The sequence below is a fragment of the Equus asinus genome, chromosome 8, assembly GCF_041296235.1.
Source record: "Equus asinus isolate D_3611 breed Donkey chromosome 8, EquAss-T2T_v2, whole genome shotgun sequence".
NCBI classification, from domain to species: Eukaryota; Metazoa; Chordata; class Mammalia; order Perissodactyla; family Equidae; genus Equus; species Equus asinus.
The window spans coordinates 75649254-75664413 of record NC_091797.1 but is presented as its reverse complement, the minus strand read 5'-3'; the positions used below and the strand labels follow the sequence as shown (position 1 = coordinate 75664413).

General features: G+C 43.2%; 2 protein-coding genes across 24 annotated transcripts in view; both read right to left on the bottom strand.

Moving 5' to 3' along the window:
* Positions 1–1067, bottom strand: part of PITPNM2 (phosphatidylinositol transfer protein membrane associated 2) — a 145085-nt gene extending 144018 nt beyond the window's left edge. For 10 of the 11 annotated variants that reach the window (XR_011505310.1, XM_044775975.2, XM_044775972.2 and 7 more), the window contains exon 1: positions 933–1067. The gene's annotated coding sequence lies outside the window, so the exon portion shown is untranslated. The remainder of the gene's footprint in view (positions 1–932) is intronic. The other variant, XM_070515921.1, reaches the window with a different exon arrangement.
* Positions 1068–2648: 1581 nt separating this feature from the next.
* MPHOSPH9 (M-phase phosphoprotein 9) overlaps positions 2649–15160 on the bottom strand; it is a 57764-nt gene continuing 45252 nt past the window's right edge. For 11 of the 13 annotated variants that reach the window (XM_070515932.1, XM_014858781.3, XM_044775993.2 and 8 more), the window contains 8 exons: positions 14956–15087; positions 13898–14073; positions 12946–13092; positions 11807–11927; positions 10922–11025; positions 9849–10096; positions 9473–9541; positions 2649–6597 (listed from right to left, as the gene is read on the bottom strand). In XM_070515932.1, coding sequence (XP_070372033.1) covers positions 6496–6597; positions 9473–9541; positions 9849–10096; positions 10922–11025; positions 11807–11927; positions 12946–13092; positions 13898–14073; positions 14956–15087 — 1099 coding nt within the window. In that variant the 3' untranslated portion in view covers positions 2649–6495. Of the gene's footprint in view, positions 6598–9232; positions 9382–9472; positions 9542–9848; positions 10097–10921; positions 11026–11806; positions 11928–12945; positions 13093–13897; positions 14074–14955; positions 15088–15160 lie in introns of those variants that run through there. The other 2 variants (XR_011505311.1, XM_044775994.2) reach the window with 2 other exon arrangements.

The window sequence follows — 15160 nt, the reverse complement described above, 5'->3', positions numbered from 1 at the left end:
GACCCAGCCCACATCTCAGAGGTAGGGAGAGCAAGGTGGGAGGAGGAATCTAGAATTTCTGTATAGGGGCAGCAAGTCTGTTGAAAGGGTACAGAGCCAGAGGACTTGTTTTGAAATGACATTTGCGTAGCAAGCACACGGTGTTTACTTAGAATGTGCATGTGGGGTTTCTTAGGGGGGAGTTAGCGCACATTATGGGGGAGGCGGACGCTAAAGTTTCACTCTCCCCGTCACCCATCAGCCCTGCCCTTGAGAAGAACGGATGAGGGGTGGGTGGATGAGGAAGCCGCAGGCGCTAAGACACGGCTGGCACCTTAGATTACAAGAGAAAAGGGAGACTCGGGATGCGGATGGGCCAGAGTTTCCTCCAGCCACGGAGGACACCGGGAGCACCGTTTCCTAAGTCCCGGACCCCTCTCTGAGGGCCGCACCCCATGCTAGGGCCCCGAACACCCACCCAGCCACGGCCGGGGCTGGAGGGACGTCCAGCTGGCGGTGGGAAGCGGCAGCAGGCTGGACCTAGGGCTGTGCCCACCGCTTCCTCCCGGCCCCTTCCCGGCTTTATCCTCAAGCGCGGGGTGGGACCGCCAGGCCCAGCACCGCACACCTGCCCCTTGACCGCGGGGACACTTGTCACTGGGGGAGGGGAGTCTTCCACGCCCGGCCGCAACCGACGGAAATTCGGAAATGAGCATTGGGGGCCCGAAGCCGGAGGGCTGGCGACTCCCGCGGCCGGACTCGGGCGATTTCCTGAGACTGGGGGCCCCGCGCGCGCCACACCCTCTCCCGGCGCGGGGCCCGGGTCCCCCCGCCCTCCCGCCGGGCCTCTCGGGGCCGCCCGCCCGCCCGCGCCCGGCACGCCGGGGCTCGCCGCGGGCCTGGGGAGGGGGCCGGCCGCGCCGCCTTCCGGCCCGGGCCGCGGAGACACTCACCCGCTCGGCGCGGCCGCGGCTCCGTTCTCTCCGCCGCGCTGGGCCGCCGCCGCCTCACGCCGCCCGGGAGGCGCCCGCCCGGCGGCCCCGGCCCGGCCGCCTGCGCCCCGCGGCTCCGCGCGCCGCCGCCGCCGCCAGCTGGCCCCGGGCGAGCGGCCGGGCCCCCGCGGGCATGCTCCCCGGCCGTCGGCGGGCGGGCGGGCGCACGTGCTGCCGCCGCGCTCTGCGCGCTGGAGCGCGGGCCGCGGGCGGGGGAGGCGGCGGCCGGGGCGCGGGGCGCGCCGACCCGCTTGACAGCCCTACGGCGCGGCGCCGCCGTGCCCCGCGCGCCCCAGCGGCCGCTGCTGCCCGCGCGCGCCGGGCCCGCCGTGCATTCCCTCACTCGGCGGCGGCCTGCGCCTCCGTCAGGCCACGCGGGGAGCGGCGCGAGGCCCGGCTAGGGGCCGCCCCCGCCCGCCACAGCCCGCCGCCCGCCGCCCGCGGGGCCTCGGCCGGAAGAACCTGGCGAACTCGGGGCTCCCGCGCTGGCGGCCGGCCGGCCTGCTGCGCCCCCGCCAGCAGCCCGAGCCCCACAGGCCTGGGCGCGCTCTCGGCGGGGAGGCCCCCTCGGCTCCTCAGGCCCCCGGGCTTGTCTGCCGGGGGGGGGCTTTGCTACAGTGACAGCGGAGCCAGGGGCACCGCGGGAGGGAGCGAGTGGACTCGTGGGAATTGTCGCTCAAATAGCTGTAAAAAACGAAGTTCCTCGGGGGTAAAGTGAAATCTAGGGGAACAACGGGCGTCGGGCTTCATAAGGCCTTTGGAATGTTGTGGACAAGCCAAAGGTAGTTAACTGAAGCCCAAACTTAGATGTGGGTACCTATATCGGTTACAGACCACATTTGTAGGAAATAGGCATCAAGAAGTTTTCCAAGGCACCAAATATGACCTGGGCCAAGAAAAATGAAAATGCTCGCTGGCCATCAGAAGTAGTAGGAGTCACAGTAGCCAGAGGGTATGCGTGAAGTTCTAGTCCTTGACCTCAAGAAGGAACTGGAAGAGGATGAGAAATAGCTTCATCTTGACTCTCCAATTGGAAAATAAAGAGACCAAGAGGTATTGGGTGAAACTTAAAAGAAAATGTTAAGTGTATATTTAGATTGAGCAAGGATGGACTTGTTTGCCAAGATCTGAATTAACCAGGGCACACCTAAAACCTAGTGGTAGTCACCCACCAATAAGTCTCACCTTACATGGCTGAGAGGAGACCTGAGGGCTTTCCCCTGGAAGGGCAAGTGCACACCAAAACTAAAGCAGTCCAAGATGAGTTCAGACGAGGTCAGGGGGAGCAAAATCCACCAGAGGCTGTTCATCTCCTTGGGTTACTGTCAGAACTGGAGACTGGATGGGCCAGGCAAGCCCCCGTTACGTGACTCGCCTCAAAATACCAGTCTTATGATGATCACACTGGCACAGGTGAAGGTGTCCCATCAAATACCAAACCCTCAACCCCTTCCCTCCACCGAGAGGTACCTAAGACCCATTAAGATTTTCAGAGCATCACAGAGCTCCAGAGTGAGGCTCAGTGCCTGTACACCAGTCAGAACTGAGCACCTGGACAGATACCATTGGGACGCTGCAACGCCTGTACTCAAACCACTAACTCAGAGGACTCAACACTATTAAAAACCAGATCCCAGTTAGCTGGAAGGAATAAATACACCAATATCACAAGACAGCTCACAGCCACAAATATTTATTGAGTGCCTGTACGCAAGAATGGAGACATGGTCCCTGCTCTCGTGGAGCTTACAATTTCACTCCAGGATCTGACCAGATTTAACCGCAACAAGCACTTGTCTGTCTAATCAGCAGCAGCACTACAGGAAGCAAAGTTTTCACATTATATTGCTCACTGTTACTGTGAAAGTGTAAATAAAACAATTATCTTTGAAGTCTGTGCTCATAGCAATGATGTGGTGTATAATGTCCGGCAAATGCAAATTTATGGCTTGATTCCTCCCATTGGAGAGGAGTCTATTGAAGTAAAACACCAATCAGAAGGGGAAAGCTTAGTAACACAGGTCCTAAGAATACGGGTAGAGTTTATGATCAAACTGCCACACAACTCTTGGCAGGGCAGGAAATTATTTCCTGCAAAATGTGTGCAATACAATAGGTTTAATCAGACCTGCAGATCTCATAACCATACACAATCACTCATGATGGGTAAATATGATTTACCTTTATGACTCCTAAAGGGCACCTAAAGGTGTGCATTTATTTTTTAAAGCTTCTTAAAGACTCACAGCATAAGTGGCACATTAAAATTCAGTGAAAACAGTTTTTGAGATATCTCAAAATTAAAATGACAAAAATGTCTAATTTTACTACATATCTAAGTGCAGAGTTCAGACTGCAAATAGCATTCAGCAAAGCACCTGGGCTTTTCTGAGTTAAAAATGGGACTGTCTTGGTTGCTTATCAAACTCTATAAAATAATAATATTCATATAGATCTTCTAACGGCCAGTGGCAGGCACCTCCTTTGTGCAGTCCTGCCTTCACAGGCTGTCACCTTTAGACAGCTAACTAGGGAACATTCAAGGAAGGAATTATTTTGATTACATTGGCAATACTTTTCAAAGGGAAATGTCCTGTATTTATATCAAATAACTCCAAATTACCTGTTTTAAGATCAAAGTGCTTCTGAACTTACACTCAACAGGTTATCTTTTTTTTTTGTCATAAAAAAAATAACTCTCACACAAGAGGGAAGCTCATTTAAACTCCAAGAAAGCTCATTTTTTGCAAAATGGTGGAAAGACCATCTTAGACCACTTAACAGAAATGTCAACCAACCCAATGTAGTTTTTAAGTCAATTGCTGGGGACATAATCTACTTTTCTATTTTTAAAAAGTACTAAATCCCTACTTCAAAATTCTGTTTAACTCAGTATGAATCTGAAATGTACTATTTACTGAAAATTTACTAAGCACCAGGCACTTGATATAATCTCCCTTAATGGAAGCTTTTTATCAGTTCATCTTAGCTTTTACTGCAGAGGAAGGCAGGCCTGAGCCCAAGTGTGACCCGGGTCTGCCTGGTCTCCTGTCCCTGGCCCAGCTTCTGCATCCCGGCTCGCCCTCTGAGCTGCATTGACTATTGCTTCGGCTGGAACACATATTTTAACTGGAGCTCCCAAAGGGCGTTTCCCCACTTCAGGAGCTTTGTAAGGGAACGGCAGGGGCAGAGCCAGGTGAAAGGAGAGCCTTAACTCTATTTGCATTTGAGAAGGCACTTCCCGCTGCAGAAGATTCACTGAGGTCTTCACTAACTGCAGCTCAGCCCAGCCGGCAACAAGAGCAGTTTACCTCCCTGGGGTAAGAGTCGCTTTTTCAGACGGCCACCTTTTCCACTTTTAGGGCGAGTTGTTGTGGAGCTGAGTGTCCTAAGTTAAGCATTACCGAAGGGAGAGACGGCTAAAAGGATTTTCCTTGGTTTCCCTCTTCACAGCTATAAAGAGAAAAAATAAAAAAAAAAAAAAGTGACTGATACTTCCTATCTATTACACACTTCAAAAATCAAAGCATGTTTTCTGAGAGAGAGGCACAGAAAATGTGTTGATGGAGCTTAATACCTTTCTGGGAATAAGCCAGTACAGACTACTAAGAAGATAACTCCTTGACAAGATAAAACTGTAATCTCTTCTGAACGGCAATTTCCGAGTCTTAGGAAGGTAGCGGACTTTACAATAAAAATAGGGAACAATGAAAGATCCTAATAATTTCAAGTTCACTCTTAACAACATATACTGGACACACTGTAGGGAACATCATCAGTAAAGTCAATCCCTTTATTAGGTCTGGACACAAGCTGTACTGGACCTTGATTAAATGAACTTTTTCTTTACTGTCACTAGGAGATTAAAAAAAAAGGCTAGAAAAAGATACCAAGAATAAAGGCACTTGATTCTGTTATGAGCAATTTTGATTAGACAGGCATCTTCAACTGGGGTGCAGGAGCTAGCTGGGAGCTGAGGTTCCGTTCTCGAGAGGAGCAGGAGAAGGGCTGTCAGACGGCCCCTCCTTGCAGAGAAGCCCCCCAGGCTGAGAAGGAGCATGGCTATGGGCCCCCGGCTGAGCTCCAGCCGGTGCAGCTTTGGTGAAGGGTACTCAAAGGTCATCTGAGACCCCTGCTCGAAGGCATGTATATCCGCTAATGGAATAATGGTTGGCTTGGTGCACTGTAACTATATGCTATTAAGAGCTACACGCGGAGAAGAATAAGCTCAAAAGTAAAGCAAAACTTAAAACCTGAGCATTTTCAATGGGAATCAATTTTGAAAGTTTGGAATGAGTCCATTTATCATCATGTGTCGAGCTGAAACATGTGGGCGCTAGGTTCTGACAGGCAACCAAAAAGTGGACTTAAACAGCCCAGACTTGACCAGCAGACAGGACACAGACCTGCTAGAGCTCCTGATCAGCACACAGCCTCCTGTCAAGGGGCTACTTCCAAGGGCCAGGAGCTGCTGCCAACGCCATGGGCTGGAGCCCTCCAGCAAGGCCATAAAGGCACCAGGCTCTATCCAGACATAGTCTCTGTCCATTAACAAGCAGAGTAGCTTTGTCTGATCTCAATCTAGTGTTCTTACCACATCTACTATGGGAGCATTTATTTTTTTTTTTGGCAGGAGTGGAGGGAGTGGAGAGAGGTTACAAATGTCTGCATGACGAGTGACTGACAGCTGAAGCCTTGCACATTGAGGAAGCCAGGGCTGCTCTTACTACCTCACTGGATGGTGGCCTGCATTTCCTCAAAGCTTTCTCAACCTACCGTCAAGGGTGGGACACAAGTTATGCTCAGAATGATGGACAGAAAGCTACAGCTCTCCAATTGTTCAACTTTTTCTGAAAAGTACTAACATATATGACAAAATTAGAGAATTACATCCCTCTCATTCTTCCTTCCTTATAAACAATAAAGTTTAAGAGAAACAAAATGAGTTATATTCATGTAGTTTTGAAAGCGTTCCAATATTCCATTATTTCCATTATTACTATTCTAATATTCACTCTAAGACATGTTTCGAAAAGGAACTGCATTATCATTTTTAAAAAACCTCAACACAACTAAAATCCAGATTTTTTTTGCATTCAGCATGTATTAGTCTATCATTATGAAAGCTGTTCTTATGCATTTATTTTTTAAAAAATCATATTCACAATGTAGAACAAGTTTATAAAATTGGTGTGCAAAGTTAATTGTAAAAGGATAACACTATTTAGAAACAAGCTGCCTCCAGTGTTCACGTTTCCTTATTCTTGATATAAATTGGAGACATATACTATTTAAAAATAATACTTTTTAAATAGTAAAATATACAAGAGATTCCTGAGCATAACAAAAATATCTTGAAAATATGTGGCCATTTGAAGTATAAAATAGCAAGTGTAAAGAAGAGCATGATTGTAAAACTACTGTTTGAAGGCCTATAAACAGTACAAAATAGTTTGCCTTTTCTGAGTGTGTAATTATACATTAGTGCAAACAAAAATGTCTCAAAATTTAATGGCTACAAATCTCAGAGATTTGCAGAGGTGCGCAAAACATGAAATTTCTTCAATGTCATGCGAACTGAGCCCAGTTCTCGATTAATCCTTTCCAAACGATCTTCCAAGGCTTCCTAGGTGAAAATAATGGAGAAAGTTCAATTAGAATTCTACATCAAGTTCACCGGTTCAATAATTACCACCAAACCAACCTTTCTTCTAGCAAACAATAAGTATAAACAGTAAAATTACAAAATTATTTTGTTTTTTACACGTCACCTTTATATTATTTCTCTTCAACTCAACAGCGTGAATCAACTTTTGCAAGCATTCAAAAGAACTGCTGCACTTTGAAATATTTTCAGCATGTTGGTACCCTGAGCACATGGAAATCCTAGTGATAGCAACACAGCCGAGAGGCAGGACATCACACTTTGACTTCGCTGAACTGAGAACAAGACGCAAGAGGAACCTGGGAGGCACTTCACACATTTCACCAGGAGAAACGGACACGGCTGAGGGGTGCCATATCCCACCTACACGTCTATCAACTCTTCCGACCACAATTTCTTTACAAAGGAAAAGAACACTGGAGGAGACTTCCAAGAACAAGAGATTTCACAATGAATTAATCTAACAACTGCTATTTAAAAATAAATAGGAGGCCAGCCCAGTGGTGCAGCGGTTAAGTTTGCACGTTCTGCTTCTTGGCGGCCCACGGTTCGCTGGTTTGGATCCCGGGTGCAGACATGGCACCACTTGGCAAAAGCCATGCTGTGGTAGGAAGGAAGATGGGCATGGATGTTAGCTCAGGGCCAGTCTTCCTCAGCAAAAAGAGGAGGATCGGCAGTAGTTAGCTCAGGGCTAATCTTCTTCTTCAAAAAACCCAAATAAATAAAAATAAATAGTACTACTGTTAAATAAATAGTACCTGGAATATATATTATTTTAAATACTTTATTCAGTATTAGCTCCAATGGTATCCTGAAATAAAACTTAATTTTCTCTTAAAAAATCGTTCTCTCTCTAACTGTAATTATAAAAAGATTACACTTTCATTATAGAATATTTAGAAGACAGATGAGTAAAAAGTAATACACCACTGTTCCTCTTTCCTGTTTTTTCTGCAGATATGCACACCATTTTTAAGAAGAAAAATAAAAACAGAATCAAACTCTCTACTTCAAAATGTTTTCCAAATCAACTTTTCTTGTTATGAAATATATCCTTCTATGATATTGTTTTAAATTAACGTGCAATATTCCATCAGATATACCATACTTAACCAAGAATCTTTTAGTAGAAATTTAGGTTGCTTCCAATTTAGATATCATAAATAATGCTCCAATAAATATTCTTAAACATAACTCTTTGCACATACCTCTTTTCACATATCTATATCTCTTTGCACATATCTGTAAGTATTGCCTTAGGAATCACTCCTAGAAGTAAAAACGCTGGGTCTAAAGAAATACAAAATTCAAAGTTTTGGACACATGTCAAGCTGTGCTCCAGAAAGTCTGTAACAATTTCTACTTCCACCTATGGTGTATGGGAATAAGCTTTTCCCCATCCTGGATATTGTTAAGACATATCTGCCAATGTAATAGCTTAAAAAAAATGATGCTTTTGTTTAAATGTATATATATATTTTTTATTCACTGGGGAGGCTGAATATTTTTCATCTTTTTTTTTGCCCAATTTTACCTTTTTCACTTATAAATCATATATATGCATCTTCATCCCCTTTTTGCTGCCATTTGTCTTCTTACTGGACTGAACTAGTTTGACATATATAAACAGAAATTAACACCCTTTAAGTCTTATTTTAAGCGCTTATAATCATTATATAAAAATACATTAAACAAACGTTTCAGATAGATTTAGAATCTGAATATCAACAAGTTTTTCTTCTGCTTTTCCAGTAAACTATTTTAAGAAGAGCTTCATGTGTTGAGTCTTATAACTTATTAAATAAAAACTTTCAGAACAATAAAAAGACTCAAAGACAGAAAAAAAGAGAAGTTAGAGACACAGGCCCTAGAAAAAGACCTCTGCTATTTTCATTGTGTTTTTCTTCCCTTCTGGTATTACAGATCAATCTGAAAATGAACTTTTCCTGGAGTTAAGGCACTGAAAAGCCAAAACATGCAGTTATATAAGAGACATATACTTGTTATGTTTAAAATGTTACAAAAAGAGCAGATTTAAAATGTCCCATGGTTTCATGCATTTTAATTCTCTTTGAAAAGCAACTAAAATACACATAGGCCACACTTGCTCAACAGTGGAATCACCTCTCTTTCTCTCTCTCTCTAACCCCTACAGCTATTCCAGCTGCAAAGTGCAACTGTTTTACACGTTTACTAAATGGAAAGGGGTTCAGAAATAAATTACAGATTGGAGGGGAAAAAACAAACACAAAAAGGGGGATTTCATGTGAGAGCATTAATTTAACAATGTAAAATCTGATAAGGCATATCGCCATTTGCTCCAACGTTAGTTTCTTGAAACCACAATGGCATGACCACCTTTTTCTTGAGGTATGGAGGTAAAATCAGTTTTTATTCGTGAAAGCTAGCATGCAGTTATAGAATATGCTATAGTCACCGAAGACTTCCTATAAAGGCTAAAAGTTTGGTGGTTTTTTTGAGGAAGACTAGCCCTGAGCTAACATCTGCTGCCAATCCTCCTCTTTTTGCTGAGGAAGACTGGCCCTGAGCTCACATCCATGCCCATGCTCCTCCACTGTACATATGGGACGCCTACCACAGCATGGCTTGAGAAGCGGTGCCATATCCGCACCTGGGATCCGAACCGGCGAACCTGGGGCTGCCGAAGTGGAACATGCACACTTAACCGCTGCATCACCAGGCCGGCCACAAGGCCAACAGTTTTGACCGACTGCATCAGCGTGCCTAAAAGTCATGATTTAAAAACATCATCTTGGATAAATGGAGCACGGACTAGCATCAGCCTCTAAAGCAGATTCAGACTAAGACATTTCACCTGATTTAATCTCGTCTGCAAAGTGATTCGTCCTCCAGTAGAAGGCATCCGACTTAGTGCTGCCTCAATCTGTTAACACAAAAAGATGTTTAAATAAAAATAGAAGAATTCTAATTACCGGCAGGGAGGTTTGTAACAGAATGGAAAGACAAGACTTCAGCCTAGTATTTTCTTGTCCATCTTGTCGTCACATAAGTTCCTCCCGTCATGATTAGCAAGGACAGCTTGGCTCGCACGCTCTTCCGGTGCAGCTTTGCTGTGGTACCCACGGCAACCTCCTGGGATAGGTTGGCCTCCACAATTCCCTTCTGACTATTCCTAAGACATCAGGGTTAAGTTCAGAAGAAGATTTTTTAAAAATTTTGTTTGTTTTTACCTGGTCCTTTTCTTTTGTAAGTTCATCAAAAAACCGCTCCATTTCAGCTAGGGTCCTAATTTTTGCTGTATATTCAAAATCATCACCATGTGGTGCTCCGCAAGCAGGCTGACACTGTTCATAGCTAACCGACTTATTCTTCTCCCAGGCTGTTCTCACAGAGGGTTTCTTCACTCCATTTGGCAACAGTTCGAGGGAAGAGCTATGATTAACATGGGTGTCAGTGGCTTTTTCAGAATATTTTTTTTCTGTCCAAGAGAAAAAAAATTGTTTCTTATCAATTTTTCTAATAGATCATATATATACTAAATAGGTTACGATCTTATTTTTTCAGCACTTATTCTCCACAGAATTCTAAAGCTTTGCCCTCAGTTTGACAAGCTTCACCACTTCCCTGATGGACACACGCAAACTCAAATGCAGTGTAAGTCAACTTAAAGCGAAAAAGCTTAAAAACCAAGCACCACATTCACTGGACACACACCAACATCAACATTTTAAGGGCCGACTCAAGTGATTTCATATACATTATCTTATAACTTTATTCCAAACTTAAAATATAAATGAGAAAAAAGAAAAAAAATCACTCAAAGCTTAAGTTGCACATAAGTTATAGAATATGAAAGTACAGTCATGCGCCACATAATGCCGTTTTCATTAAGGATAGACCACACACATGATGGTGGTCCAAAAGCCTAGGTGTGCAGTGGCTCTACCGTCTCGGCGTGTGTAGCGCTCTGTGACGTTTGCACAATGACGGAATCGCCTGACGATGCATTTCTCAGAACACATCCCCATCATTAAGCGATGCATGACTGTAAAGAAAAAACTGAACAGTATGGCCCTGGTAGTTAAACACTAACATTCCCCGTACCTCAGTTTCCCTATTTTTCAATGAGGACAACAACACTGACACACAATATGAGCATCATGAATGCTTATTTTTAGAGGCCCTTGGGTAGAAAAATATTTAAGTGCAGGGTATTATAATATTTAGAACCTTAAAACAATACCAGAAACTCACAAAATGAATGACTTAAAGCCATAAGTAATAATTTTTTAGTAAAAGATACCTTCTGAGCCATCTAGAGGAAGAAACTGGAGTTGTTTTCTTGGGTTGGTATGTTGTAACGTAGACACAGGAACAGTATCTAAATCATCCAAAAGTATATCAAATCTATTGAATGAAGCAAGTTACTTGTGAGAAAAAAATGTTAACTGATTTTCCCTATCTCCACTAGAAAGATGAGCTGGCATCCAGTTAATTCACATATCTATATTTTTGTCTTTAAAAAAAGACGGTCATATAATTTTCTAAAACTGGAATTTAACATATATTTTCAAACACAAAATTATATGCACATAGTAGAGCCTTCAAGCATTTCCCCATACATTCTCTCAATTTATCTTTATAACAACCTTATAACATAGGCAGGGCAGGCATTATTATCCCCGTTTTATAGAAGGGGAAACTGAGGCTCAATGTGCTTAGGTAATCTCTCCAGGAGCCTCATGGAGCTGGGAAACCAGCTCTCCTGTCTTAGGAGTCAGTCCTGCTGACCACACTTCAGAGAGGACAATTTTCTCCAGAGCACACATAAACTTAGGTTTAGTGCCAGGGCCATACCAGGACAGCCCACTTTCTTGTACAAATGGCTCAAGAATTTCCCCATATCGTACACCTTTTCAGGAAAACAAAGAATTATCATTCTACATCCAAAAACTAGAAGGGGTTCTAAGGTGGTATTTAAAATTTACTAGTAGCCAGTTTATGTAGTTTAAAAACTGTTTCCATGTATTATAGTGCTTTTCTATTTTCAGTACGACGATCATTTAAATGATTTGAATCCACAGGGTTCCATTAACAACTGAAAAATCAGTGATAGCTAGAGGCATAAGTTGACATTGTAAAAAATCAATAACATATCTACTTTATTCTACAATTTTACAGAACTTACCGAATCGGACTGCTTTCATTTTTGCTAAGCAGATGACTAAATCCTGGAGACAAATTTTCTTTAGGAGATCGCTTTGGACTATAAGCCACAGTCACTGGTGTTAACATAATCTCTCTTTTTGCTACAGAAGAAAACAAAGAGGAAATAAATATTTTTTCCTTCTATATGTGTGTCATATTGGTGGAACATAGTTTCCTTTTCAGGACGTTTTTTCAAACTCTAAAAGGAATTACATTTTCATTGTTAAACTTTTTGAAGAAGGATCATCTCTGTATGACTCCACTCATATGAGGAATTTAAAAATGTGGACAAAGAGAACAGATTAGTGGCTACCAGGGGAAAGGTGGGGTGGGGGATGGGCACAAAGGGTGAAGTGGTGCACCTACAACACGAATGACAAACATTAATGTACAAGTGAAATCACACAAGACTGTAACCTATCATTAACTCAATAAAAAAAACTAAAAATAAAAACTTTTTGAAAGATAAGAGTATACAAAATAAAAATAATTCATAATCCTAACATCTAGAGGGAACCACTGTCAACATTTTAGTATATCAGACTGTAGTTTCAGCACTCTGACTCAAAACTGGTTTTTCAGGATTTTAGAAGTCGACTGGAAATAAGATGGAAACACCAGAGTGCTAGCGAGCATTCCTGTAACAGTCATATACGAATCTCCTCTGCTGTTATGAACACAGAATTGAGGATATGGAAATCCAATGCGTAACTTTAAAGCCATACTTGTAATTGGATAAAGAAAAAGGTGACTAATGCGAGCAACCTTAGGTAAATGTATGAAAAACATCACCTTTTTCAGGCTAGCTTAATTTGTTTGAACTAATGCTTAATTAGACGGTTGTCTACCATGTCAAAAACTGTGACGTACTATTAGTTGCCAAAAATTTGCAGGACACACCAAAAATCTTACTTCAATAAACTGAGAATTTCTTCAGTTGTAGTCATCGTATCCGTGCATTCAGACAACGTTATTATTGACAAGATCTATTTAGGGATCCTGTGCTCTGAGCACACTACCAGGTGTGAGGGAGAGGATAAGGGAGACAAACATCAAACCGTGTGCACGACTGAGGTAGCCCTCTTTCGAGCCCAAGAGATACAGACATCGAACTCTTACTTGGAGTACTTGATTTACGATTTGAAGGTGGTAAAGATGACGATCTCTGTGAAGCAGAATTAAATCTCTTTTGTCTTTGCTGGGCACCTTTCTCTGGGGACCGACTTGCATTGACTGAAGTTTCACTTTGCTGAGGGTTCACTAATTCTATAACAGAAAAATGTAAAGGAAAAAAATCAAACAAAACAAACCCAGCTTCAGCTATCTGCCTTTATTAACAGACGGTTACGCCAAGCAAGCAATTAACCTCAGTACCTAGGTTCTAATGATTATTTGCAAACGCACCACATTATCATCATAAAAAATGCTTGATGAAGAAAAATGTGGGAGTTTATAATGGATTCATTCTGATTCCCTGTTTACAACCGGCACTCAAGGTGATTTTTTCAACAGAGTTTATTTTTAGAAATCAGGTCACTAATTTATTTACTAGGAGATACTGCTTTGGAGAAGCAACACCAAAGACGTTAATGACGTGATTAGCAGGCTCAACCAAGTAAGCTCCAGAGAAAGCACAAGGACCTGCGACAAAACAGTATTACAGATATTTCCTGTCCCACTGATAGATGCTCAGGAACCAAGCAAGGAAGAGTAGGAAATGCAACATCTTCATTTACGATTACCAAATGTCTGTCATAAGTTTTCCATGTGTGCAAGTAAGACAAACGGATGTAGAAATTTGTCAAATATCCTTAAGAATGCCAGGTCAATCTTTAATAATCAGAATGTAACAGATAATTTGCTTTGTATAAAAGGTATGTGTTGCCATGACTGTGATAAGTTATTAATTAGAGGATTCAATTATCTATGAAATGGGGCTCAAGCAGGAGTAAAATAAACTTTTTATTTCACTACTTGAGGAATTTCATTTTAAAGAAGGTAATATAACTGGGAGAGAAAGGAGAAGATATCTATGTATCTATCTATATGAAACAAGGAATAAAATACTTACTATTTGACGTGTCTTCTTTCTCTGTTTGTGTGCCCCAATTTTTAAGTATTTTTTCTTCATCGAATTCTTTCAAAGCTTTCATGATTGGTGTGTCCGAAGTCTCTCTCTGTTTTTTTATCAATAAGCTTGTTGGTGTACTTTCAGGGGAAGAATCCTTTTCCAGAGGAGAATGGTACCTTAAATGATAATCACAGGACACACAGTGCTATGGACTGAATTTCTGTGCCGCTCCAAGTTCTTACGTTGAAGCGCCAATCTCCACTGTCATGGTTATCTGGGGTCTTGGGGAGATGATTAGGTTTAGGGGAGATCCTGAGGGTGGATCCCCTACGATGGGATTTGTGTCCTTATAAAAGAGGAATAGACCTGTCTCTGCATGCAGGCACCCAGGACAGGCCATGTGAGGAGAGACCCAGGAAGAGGGTCCTCACCAAGACCCCAACCATGCTGGCCCCCTCATCTCGGACTTCCAGCCTCAGAACTGTAGGAAATAAATGTTTGATGTTTAAACCCACCCAGTGTATGGTAATTCGTTATAGCAGCCTGAACTGAGACACACAGTTTACTGGGATTGTTAGGGGAATAACATGAGCATTCACAATTATACGCCACAATGAATATGTATGCTTCCCAATGCAAATAAATTACACCCGAACCTGCATATAACACACCCACCCGCGCTTCTCAATCCTTTTCACATCCTAGCACATATAGAAATACTATATTTATGTGGCACTCTGGAGTAAATGAATGAGGTTGCTTATGTGGGCCCGGGCGACCCGGAGGGCGAGAGGATCTACGTCTTGTCCTAACCACAAGCCCATGCATGGTGCACCACTGTGCCAGGAGCACAGCGGGGGAAGCTCTGCAGAGCCCATGAGAGCAAAATCCTGAAAGCATTAGCCTTTCAAAATAAAGTAAAAATCAGATGCTCAAAATTAAGACATTAAAGAAAAAAGGAGATGGCTCTTCACACTTTCCTGCACATTTAAAGGCAACTGGAATCTCTAAGAGAACATAATGGTTCCTAAATAGGATCTTTGACAAGGCTATCTTACCCAGGAACACAGGTCTCCGGCTGGTTATCCACTGTACTATCCTGGGCGTCCAAGGGCTGGCCAGTAAAGATGGAATACTCTGCTCCTGGTATCAACCACTTCCGCCTGCTGACATCTGAGGTTGCTAGTGTGCTGTGAGAGGGAGAAAAGTTCAGCGGCATTATAAGGGTTCTGCTTCAATTTAGACCGAGCACATATCGAAAAT